The sequence below is a fragment of the Pelophylax lessonae genome (genome assembly GCF_965119305.1).
Source record: "Pelophylax lessonae genome assembly, chromosome: 11".
NCBI classification, from domain to species: Eukaryota; Metazoa; Chordata; class Amphibia; order Anura; family Ranidae; genus Pelophylax; species Pelophylax lessonae.
In genome coordinates, this window is record NC_138778.1 from 236,254,319 (window position 1) to 236,266,423 (window position 12,105).

A 12,105-nucleotide genomic window follows, 5' to 3' on the forward strand; every position below is an offset into this window, starting at 1 on the left:
AGCCGGCGCGCGCGCGCGCGCCCTATGGTGCAGGGACGCGCGCGGCGGGAACTACGAGAGTGGGGAGCGGAGGGGAGAGCCGGAGTGGACACAGCTAAGTGAACCTGGGATGCGGAACGCGCGCGGGGACACCTCGCAGCGCGGATCACGTCCCCGACGGAGGCAGGGACCGAGTGTCCCCGGTCAGAGAGTCTGACCGGGGTACTCTGCCGAGATGGACGCCGCGAGCGCTCCGGTCCAGGAGCAGGGACCGGAGCGCTCAGCGTTACAACCACTGTATCTAATTAGCAAAGTACAGATATACAAACAAATACTGGTAACTGCCGTAATTATTGAATACTTCACATCAAGGAGATCTCATAAAAGGTGACAGGTGTGTAGTCTGCCGTCTAACGAGATCGATCGATGTGATGATGGATATACAGAGAATTCATAGAGCCAAATTGCTCGACATGTTTCGCTTTGATAGCTTCTTCTGGAGCTGGTGGTAAAGTGCTCTGTATAAAAACGTAGGCATAGTATCAAGCACAAAGCCAAGGTATGATAATAAGGAGGAGGGTAAAGTACAACGGCCAGGAGCAAATCAGAGGTAATTAGGCACATTCCCATCCGGGGAGGGAGGAGACTCGTTGAGGAGCTGAGACAGCGACCCCTGCTGATCTTTTTGACAGACAGTCTCGTTCTATTATCCTTTACACTAATCTGTATATTGGCTGGACTGAATTTGGGTTTTTTTCAAACACACTTCAGACGCCTACTTCTATATGGATAGTACCTGTATCTTTGCCTAATTACCTCTGATTTGCTCCTGGCTGTTTTACTCTACCCTCCTCCTTATTATCATATCTTGGCTTTGCTCTTGATATTATGCCTACGATGTGATGATGGATATACAGAGAATTCATAGAGCCAAATTGCTCGACATGTTTCGCTTGGATAGCTTCTTCTGGAGCTAGTGGTAAAGTGCTCTGCATAAAAACGTAGGCATAGTATCAAGCGCAAAGCCAAGGTATGATAATAATGAGGAGGGTAACGGCCAGGAGCAAATCAGAGGTAATTAGGCAAAGATACAGGTACTATCCATATAGAAGTAGGCGTCTGAAGTGTGTTTGAAAAAAACCCAAATTCAGTCCAGCCAATATACAGATTAGTGTAAAGGATAATAGAACGAGACTGTCTGTCAAAAAGATCAGCAGGGGTCGCTGTCTCAGCCCTCCCCGCATGGGGATGTGCCTAATTACCTATGATTTGCTCCTGGCCATTGTACTCTACCCTCCTCGTTATTATCATACCTTGGCTTTGCGCTTGATACTATGCCTACGTTTTTATACAGAGCACTTTACCACTAGCTCCAGAAGAAGCTATCCAAGCGAAACATGTCGAGCAATTTGGCTCTATGAATTCTCTGTATATCCATCATCACATCGATCGATCATGTTGGACGGCAGACTACACACCTGTCACCTTTTATGAGATCTCCTTGATGTGACGTATTCAATAATTACCGCAGTTAGCAGTATTTGTTTGTATATCTGTACTTTGCTAATTAGATACAGTGGTTGCATATATCTACGCCTTTTCACATTTCTGATGTATTTTAGTTGGGAATTAATAAAATTGTTATTTTAATTACTCAGTGCCTTCAAAGTCTATGCTTCTCCAACAATCTATTCTCTAGTTCATTTGGGATGTGGCACTCAATTACATGTATGTGCGCTCAGTTTACTGCTACCTGATTCCAGTTCACCATTAGGCTCGCCTATAGCCTCTTGGACAAATGCTGCCCTACCAACACCACCACCCATTCTACCCGAATGAGAGCCACTTCCTGTGCAGAGAAGGCTGGGGCCACCACCAATGATCAGACCTACAGAGCCGCCATCTTATCTAGTTCATCTCCTACATTAAAGACGGTAGGATCGACCTTTTATCCTGCTAGGACCTGGCTTTGGGCAGAAAGTTCTCCAGGCTGTAGTCTCATGTGACGGTCCTGGAGGATGACTTCGGAAAAGACGAGTCATTACCCAATAACTGCTTTTCCAGGAATACTCCAGCATGGCATGTCCCCTCATTTTCTGGTTCTTGTTCATTTAGTGAATTCAGTTTTTGTGTTCTAGAATTAGTCAAGCCTTTTAGGTTCATCTTTGTTAAGACGGGCAGAAGACGGGCAGGAGATGGGCAGGAGATGGGCAGGAGACGGGCAGAAGATGGGCAGGAGATGGGCAGGAGACGGGCAGAAGACAGGCAGGAGATGGGCAGGAGACGGGCAGAAGACAGGCAGGAGATGGGCAGGAGACGGGCAGAAGACAGGCAGGAGATGGGCAGGAGACGGGCAGAAGACGGGCAGAAGACGGGCAGGAGATGGGCAGGAGACGGGCAGTAGACGGGCAGAAGACAGGCAGGAGACGAGCAGAAGACAGGCAGGAGATGGGCAGGAGACGGGCAGGAGATGGGCAGGAGACGGGCAGGAGACGGGCAGGAGACGGGCAGGAGATGGGCAGGAGACGGGCAGGAGATGGGCAGGAGATTTGCAGGAGACGGGCAGAAGACGGGCAGGAGATGGGCAGGAGACGGGCAGGAGACGGGCAGAAGACGGGCAGGAGATGGGCAGGAGATGGGCAGGAGATGGGCAGGAGACGGGCAGAAGACGGGCAGGAGATGGGCAGGAGACGGGCAGGAGACGGGCAGGAGATGGGCAGGAGATGGGCAGGAGACGGGCAGAAGACGGGCAGAAGACAGGCAGGAGATGGGCAGGAGACAGGCAGGAGATGGGCAGGAGATGGGCAGGAGACAGGCAGGAGATGGGCAGGAGACAGGCAGGAGATGGGCAGGAGACAGGCAGGAGATGGGCAGGAGACGGGCAGAAGACGGGCAGGAGATGGGCAGGAGACGGGCAGAAGACAGGCAGGAGATGGGCAGGAGACAGGCAGGAGATGGGCAGGAGACGGGCAGGAGATGGGCCAAAGACAGGTAGGAGCTAGTGGGGATCTTTTAACCTCTCTGTGCTTGTGTTTCCTGTAGGTGACAGAGCCTCTCTCTTCTGTCCTGAATGATTTCCAGAATAACTCATGTTTTCTCTTGTAGATCTTTCACGTCCTTGGGTACGGGGCAGCCATGATCCTCTATGTTTACCTCATCGCATTTCTTCTCAGAAACAGTAAAAGCCATCACGATTGGTGGTCATTCTTTTTCATCATGGTGAGACTTAGTCGTTGGGTCACCCTTCTCTTCCTCTGACCTGGGCTCTGCTATGGTAAAAGATGGTGGAACATAATGAGGGCCTCTACCTCTTCACTGCATTGATGTTGTGGGGGGAGGGTGCTGTGTAGGGGTGGGGGAGGGGTGAGTCTTTGTTGTGGGGGGAGGGTGCTGTGTAGGGGTGGGGGAGGGGTGAGTCTTTGTTGTGGGGGGAGGGTGCTGTGTAGGGGTGGGGGAGGGGTGAGTCTTTGTTGTGGGGGGAGGGTGCTGTGTAGGGGTGGGGGAGGGGTGAGTCTTTGTTGTGGGTGGAGGGTGCTGTGTAGGGGTGGGGGAGGGGTGAGTCTTTGTTGTGGGGGGAGGGTGCTGTGTAGGGGTGGGGGAGGGGTGAGTCTTTGTTGTGGGGGGAGGGTGCTGTGTAGGGGTGGGGGAGGGGTGAGTCTTTGTTGTGGGTGGAGGGTGCTGTGTAGGGGTGGGGGAGGGGTGAGTCTTTGTTGTGGGTGGAGGGTGCTGTGTAGGGGTGGGGGAGGGGTGAGTCTTTGTTGTGGGTGGAGGGTGCTGTGATGCAGTGGGGGAGGGGTGAGTCTTTGTTGTGGGTGGAGTGTGCTGTGTAGGGGTGGAGCCTGAATTAAAGCTGACCACTTACATTTCTCTCCTGACAGGTGTCTGCTGTCATTCACATGTTCGCTGATCTTCCTTTTTTCTTTTTCCCGGGAATTTTATATATCTGGCCCTTCGTCTTCCCGCCCAGCGCTTTTCCTTTACTGCTACAAGAATTAGTAAGTTTCTAGAGATCACAGACAGTCTCGTATTTCATCTTTTCTTTTTCCTAAAGGGGAACTCTGATACTGTTGTCACATTTATGTTTGGCACACTTGCTGTACCATATTTCCATGACAAATCTTTAGAATCGCCATCTATGAGCCTCCTATGATGAGAATACCGACTGAGCACCCCAAACAGGAAACCAAGTTCTTCAGCACCCCAAAAATTCAGCCATTGTAATGTTATTGTCCTTTTCTGTTTTGAACAAGAGACTGAGTACCTCCAATACCTCCATACTGTACCTCCAATACCTCCATACTGTACTTCCATACTATACCTCCAATACCTCCATACTGTACCTCCATACTGTACCTCAAATACCTCCATACCCTCCATTCTGTACCTCCAATACCTCCATACTCTACCTCCATACTATACCTCCAATACCTCCATACTGTACCTCCAATACCTCCATACTGTACTTCCATACTATACCTCCAATACCTCCATACTGTACCTCCATACTGTACCTCAAATACCTCCATACCCTCCATTCTGTACCTCCAATACCTCCATACTCTACCTCCATACTATACCTCCAATACCTCCATACTGTACCTCCAATACCTCCATACTGTACCTCCATACTGTACCTCAAATACCTCCATACCCTCCATTCTGTACCTCCAATACCTCCATACTGTACTTCCATACTATACCTCCAATACCTCCATACTGTACTTCCATACTATACCTCCAATACCTCCATACTGTACCTCCATACTGTACCTCAAATACCTCCATACCCTCCATTCTGTACCTCCAATACCTCCATACTCTACCTCCATACTATACCTCCAATACCTCCATACTGTACCTCCAATACCTCCATACTGTACCTCCATACTGTACCTCAAATACCTCCATACCCTCCATTCTGTACCTCCAATACCTCCATACTGTACTTCCATACTATACCTCCAATACCTCCATACTGTACTTCCATACTATACCTCCAATACCTCCATACTGTACCTCCATACTGTACCTCAAATACCTCCATACCCTCCATTCTGTACCTCCAATACCTCCATACTCTACCTCCATACTATACCTCCAATACCTCCATACTGTACCTCCAATACCTCCATACTGTACCTCCATACTGTACCTCAAATACCTCCATACCCTCCATTCTGTACCTCCAATACCTCCATACTGTACTTCCATACTATACCTCCAATACCTCCATACTGTACCTCCATACTGTACCTCAAATACCTCCATACCCTCCATTCTGTACCTCCAATACCTCCATACTCTACCTCCATACTATACCTCCAATACCTCCATACTGTACCTCCAATACCTCCATACTGTACCTCCATACTGTACCTCAAATACCTCCATACCCTCCATTCTGTACCTCCAATACCTCCATACTGTACTTCCATACTATACCTCCAATACCTCCATACTGTACCTCCATACTGTACCTCAAATACCTCCATACCCTCCATTCTGTACCTCCAATACCTCCATACTCTACCTCCATACTATACCTCCAATACCTCCATACTGTACCTCCAATACCTCCATACTGTACCTCCATACTGTACCTCAAATACCTCCATACCCTCCATTCTGTACCTCCAATACCTCCATACTGTACTTCCATACTATACCTCCAATACCTCCATACTGTACCTCCATACTGTACCTCAAATACCTCCATACCCTCCATTCTGTACCTCCAATACCTCCATACTCTACCTCCATACTATACCTCCAATACCTCCATACTGTACCTCCAATAACTCCATACTGTACCTCCATACTGTACCTCAAATACCTCTATACCCTCCATTCTGTACCTCTAATACCTTCATACTGTACTTCCATACTATACCTCCAATACCTCCATACTGTACCTCCATACTGTACCTCAAATACCTCCATACCCTCCATTCTGTACCTCCAATACCTCCATACTGTACTTCCATACTATACCTCCAATACCTCCATACTGTACCTCCATACTGTACCTCAAATACCTCCATACCCTCCATTCTGTACCTCCAATACCTCCATACTCTACCTCCATACTATACCTCCAATAACTCCATACTGTACCTCCATACTGTACCTCAAACACCTCCATACCCTCCATTCTGTACCTCCAATACCTCCATACTGTACTTCCATACTATACCTCCAATACCTCCATACTGTACCTCCATGCCCTCTATACTGTACCTCATACTGTACCTTCAATACCTCCATACTGTACCTCCAATACATCCTTACTTTACTTCCATACTATACATCCAATACCTCCATACCCTCTATACTGTACCTCATGCTGTACCTCCAATACCTCCATACTGTACCTCCATGCCCTCTATACTGTACCTCATGCTGTACCTTCAATACCTCCATACTGTACCTCCAATACTTCCATACTGTACCTCCATGGTATATCTCCATACTGTAGCTCCATACCCTCTATAATGTACCTCTATTCTGTACCTCTATACTATACCTCCATACTGTACCTCCAATACTGTAATCCAAACCATATTCTCAGTGTCCATTAAGTATCTGTCCATCATTTTCTCGGTCACCCTGTGCCCCTCATAGACACAGGGTGACTTACACATAAGAGGGGCCAAGGGAGCTGAGAGAGGAATTTCCCAACCTCTCTAAGGTAATCTGTGTTCTACGGACCCCCAACCAATGTGACTCCCATCACAGGTACTATCAGATACCAATGCATCCTGATGATCGAACGAAGAAATCTTTATTAGCCCATTGGGGTTCTTTGAGTTCAGTCAAATGGCTCAGGGATTATCAGGAGCCCGAGCCACTTTTCAAAGGTTGATGGAAAACATACTGTACCTCCATACCCTCCATACTGTACCTCCATACCCTCCATACTGATCCTCCATTCTGTACCTCCATACTGTACCTCCATACCCTCCATACTGTACCTCCATACTTTACCTCCAATACCTCCATACTGTACCTCCATTCTGTACCTCCATACTGTACATCCATACCCTCCATACTGTACCTCCAATACCTCCATACTGTACCTCCATACTTTACCTCCAATACCTCCATACTGTACCTCCATTCTGTACCTCCATACTGTACCTCCATTCTGTACCTCCATACTTTACCTCCAATACCTACATTCTGTACCTCCATACTGTACATCCATACCCTCCATACTGTACCTCCAATACCTCCATACTGTACCTCCAAACCCTAGATACTGTACCTCCATACTTTACCTTCAATACCTCCATACTGTACCTCCATTCTGTACCTCCATACCCTCCATACTGTACCTCCAATACCTCTATACTGTACCTCCATACCCTAGATACTGTACCTCCATACTTTACCTTCAATACCTCCATACTGTACCTCCATTCTGTACCTCCATACCCTCCATACTGTACCTCCATACCCTCCATACTGTACCTCCAATACCTCCATACTGTACCTCCATACCCTACATACTGTACCTCCATACTTTACCTTCAATACCTCCATACTGTACCTCCATTCTGTGCCTCCATACTGTACCTCCATACCATACCTCCATACTTTACCTCCAATACCTCCAAACTGTACCTCCATACCCTACATACTGTACCTCCATACTGTATCTCCATACTTTACCTCCAATACCTCTATACTGTACCTCCATACTTTACCTGCAATACCCCCATACTGTACCTCCATACCCTCCATACTATACCTCCATATTGTACCTCCAATGCCTCCATACTGTAGCTCAATTACCTCCATAGTGTACCTACTACATTACTGCTATTCTGTACCTCCAGAACCTCCATATTGGATCTCCATACTTCACCTCCATACAGTACCTCCAATACCTCCATACTGGACCTCCATACTGTATATCTGATACCTCCATACTGTACCTCCGATACCTCCATACTGTACCTTCAATACCTCCATACTTTACCCCAATACTATACCTTTATACTGTACCTCCAATACCTCCATATTGTACCTCCATACTGTACCTCCGATACCTCCATACTGTACCTCCATACTGTACCTCCAATACCTCCATACTGCACCTCCAATACCTCCATAATGTACCTCCGATACCTCCATACTGTACTTCCATACTGTACCTCTAATACCTCCATACTGTACTTCCATACTATACCTCCATACTATACCTCCATACTGTACCTCCGATACCTCCATACTGTACTTCCATACTATACCTCCATACTGTACCTCTATACTTCATCTCTGATATGGGTGAGAGTTACACAATGACAGGAATCTCAATGAATTACGTAGAGAGCTCAAAGCGCCCTGGTAGTTGATTGAAAACTCGTAGTTCATTGATTCACAGGGATCTATGAATCGGGGGATCGGGGGAGGGGGCAGTCAGATGCTGAACATGTTACACCCTAAATATGGGTATAACATGTCCAGAAAGGTGAACCTATTTCTTTTTGTACATCAGGGGACACAGAGCCATAAATCATAATATATGGGTTATATAGGCCACCTTTAGGTGAAGGACACTGGCAACCAATCAGAAAGGATGCCCCCTATATAACCCCTCCCACACAGGAAGTACCTCAGTTTTTTCGCCAGTGTCTAAAGGTGATGGTCACTGTGGAGAGTCTCTCCACATTTCTCTTCAAGGAAGAAAGAAGATGTGCTACATACCCCGATCAAAGATCACTGGATCTAAGGGGTTAGCTATCGGATCCATCTAAAACAGTCAATGGACTAAAAAGATGGTACCCGAGCCTCGGGAAGCAGATACGAAGGTTTTGCCTGTAATGTTGTCCTTTTTAGGTGCTGGACCCTGGGATCCAGACCCTTGGAATACCAAACCCCAAAGGCGCTCCATGCAGGGTGCTCTACAGGTCCAAGGCTGTGGCCCCTCTAAAACTAGGGGACCCAGTCCTTGAAGGTCTCCAAGACAAAGCTCGCCATGATGGGTGATGATTGGATTCCTGTTTCAAAACAGAATCCTGCGGCAGGACTGGTGAGTCCAATTTAAAATATTTACACATACAGCAAACCATGAAGGTAAAAATTGCTGGCATAATTGCAGATTGTAAATATTTTATGCACTCCCTTTAAAAAGATAACAGAGACCGAGTGCCATGTGAGTCTCTGCATGAGACTATGGATGGTAAGCCGAGGCAAAATACATCTTGTTAAGCATTATTTCTGTGCTTGTTTTTCTGACACATTGTTTTCACCCTGTGCTGACTACCTGATAATTATCGGCTGTGACAAATAGAGATGGCCTTGCGGTTTGCCCGACGGTCGGTTCGCGGTGATCTTTGCTCGTTTGCGATTCGCCTAACATGCGAACATATGGCGATGTTCGCGGCCGCCATATTCTTTTACATTGTGAAGAACTTTGACCCATGACACATCCATCAGGTGGCACAGGACAGGCATTTGAGACATTTCAGCACATGGACATTCCCCCTACCTTATAAATAGACCTGACCTGGCTGCCATTTTACATTCTGCCTTTTGTCAGTGTAGGGAGAGGTTGCTGTGTGGAGCAGGGACAGACTGTTAGTGCCACAAATTGCTAGGTAATAGGTCCACAAAAGTCATTTTAGGGACAATAGTATACAATAGGTGTACTATTGTTTGGCCTATATTCTGTCTTATGTCAGTGTAGGGAGAGGTTGCTGTGTGGAGCAGGGACAGACTGTCAGTGACACAAATCGCTAGGTAATATGTCCACAAAAGTCCTTTTTAGGACTGGTATAGGTGTACTATTGTTTGGTGTGCAGTATATAGGGGTGTAATACACTTATAATATACTTTCTAATATAGAAAGCATATTATAGTGTATTTGAAGCGGGGTGTTATATAACAATATACTGTCATAATAGTGTATTTGGGTACTGCAGAAATGTTGCCTCTTTCGCTGCGTTAACTCTGCTACACACAGTGACAAAAGTTACTGGGAAATCTTTTTTATAACTGGTGTGATATACCAGTGGCCCCCCAAAATGACAGATTGAAGCGGGGTGTTATATACCTTCTTCCACATATACTGCGCTTCTCTAGAGACTTTTGTCACAGGGTCATTTAAAAAATGACAGGCAGAGGAAGAGGCAGGCCCTTCCGCAGGGGTGGTAGGGGTAGTGCAGGAGCACCAGGCTGGAGCCAAAGTTGGAAGTTGCAGAAGGTGCGTTAGGTAACGTCAAAGGACGCACCAGACTCGGTTGAGTGGCTCACTCAGCCTTCCTCTTCTGCACCCTCCTCATCCTCTTTATCTGCACCCTCTTCACTCTTTGCTGTGTGCACCCCCAAAGACACCACCACAAACACCACCACCACCACATACCCTCCGCTTGAATCACAGGAATTATTTTCTTATCCATCACAAAACATTTGCGATGCGCAGCCATTCTTGGCATTGGATCAGGACGAGGAGGTAGCAACAGCCGCCACCCAGCAGTCTGACGACAGTACCCAGATCATCCCAAGGAGGTTGGTCCCTGCTGTTGCTGCCTACTCTGAGATCTCTAATGTTAGTGGTGGGGAAGGTGACGTAAATTTCTGCAGTACCCAAATACACTATTATGAAAGTATATTGTTATATCACACCCGCTTCAATCTGTCGTTTTGGGGGGCTACTGGTCTTTACACCAGTTATAATACTTTATTCGAATTGTGTTTGTCACTCTTTGTAGTTGTGATATCGCTGCAGAACCACTCACCAGTCACAATGCTGCACAATACAATTCCACTATAATATGCTTTCTATATTCATCCAACATTGCGACCTCCTCATCTTCCTGCTCCTGCTCCTCGACAGCTTGATCAATGACACCACGCAATGCACGCTCCAGAAAGAAGGCTTAAGGTACGACGTCACTGATGGCGCCCTGGCAGTTTGGTGATCTCATCAAATGGCTGCAGAAGTCTGCATGCGTCGCGCATGAGCAGCCACTGGCGCGGTGAAAAAAACCCAAGCTCCCCAGAACCTGTCCTGCCGCAGAGTTCATATAGGTAGTCGTAAACTGCAGGTTTCTGCTGGAGCAGCCTATCAAGCATATATACAAGGTTGAGTGCCATCGCGTCGGGCAGTCACAAATAAGACGTCTGACGGGCAGGTTGTGTCGTCGCTGAATGTCAGCAAGGCGAGCCATGGCTGTGTAAGATCTTCTGAAATGGGCCAAGATTTTCCTGGCCTGCCGCAAGACGTCCTGGACCCCAGGGTATTTGACAACGAATCGCTGCACGACCATGTTCAGGACGTGTGCATGCATGGCACGTGTGAAATTTTGCCCTGTTTCAGCGCGCTCAGCAGATTGGCACCGTTGTCGCACACCACTTTACCAACTGTCAAATTGAGCGGTGTTAGCCGCTGATCTGCCTGTGAACGCAAAGCTGAAAGGAGTGCAGGACCAGTGTGGCTCTTGGCTTCCAGGCACAACAAACGCAGCATAGCATGGCAACGTCTCACCTGGCATGTCAAATAGGTTCTGGGGATCTTGGGTGGCGCAGCGGAAGAGACAGTAGCAGCGGAAAAGGAGGAGTCAGCCGAGGAGGAGAGGGAGGATGGAGGAGAAGGAGGAGAAGAAAAGGCAGGCCTGCATGCAATCCGTGGCGGTAAAACCAAATCTACATGGGTGCCACGGGTTACATGCTTGATGGCCGTCAGAAGGTTCACCCAGTGGGCAGTAAAAGTTATATACCTTCCCTGCCCGTGTTTGCTAGACCATGTGTCTGTGGTCAGATGTATCTTGGCACCAACACTGTGTGCCAGAGATACATTCACTTGTCACTGAACATGGTCATATAGCTGTGGGATGCCCTTCTGTGAGAAATATTTCCTTCCTGGGACCTTCCATTGGCCACAAATTTTCAAAAGGCCTCCGAGTCCACCAGTTTATATGGCAGTAGTTGGCGAGCTATCAGTTCCGACAAGCCAGCGGTCAACCGTTGGGCAAGAGGGATATCCGGCGTCATCATTTTTTTACGCTCGAACATTTGGCCACAGAAGCCTGCCTTTTTCCAGAAAAACTTGAGGATGGCATGATGGAAGGTGGAGTGGAGGACAATTGTGAGGAGAGAGGAGAAGGAGAAGAGGCTGGGCGG

General features: G+C 47.6%; 1 protein-coding gene across 1 annotated transcript in view; it reads left to right on the forward strand.

Moving 5' to 3' along the window:
* Positions 1–12,105, forward strand: part of LOC309567518 (ABC-type organic anion transporter ABCA8-like) — a 201,140-nt gene that overhangs the window by 139,891 nt on the left and 49,144 nt on the right. Inside the window, exons 25-26 of the mRNA XM_082272902.1 lie at positions 3,085–3,198; positions 3,858–3,974. Of these exons, the coding sequence (XP_082129028.1) occupies positions 3,085–3,198; positions 3,858–3,974 (231 nt within the window). The remainder of the gene's footprint in view (positions 1–3,084; positions 3,199–3,857; positions 3,975–12,105) is intronic.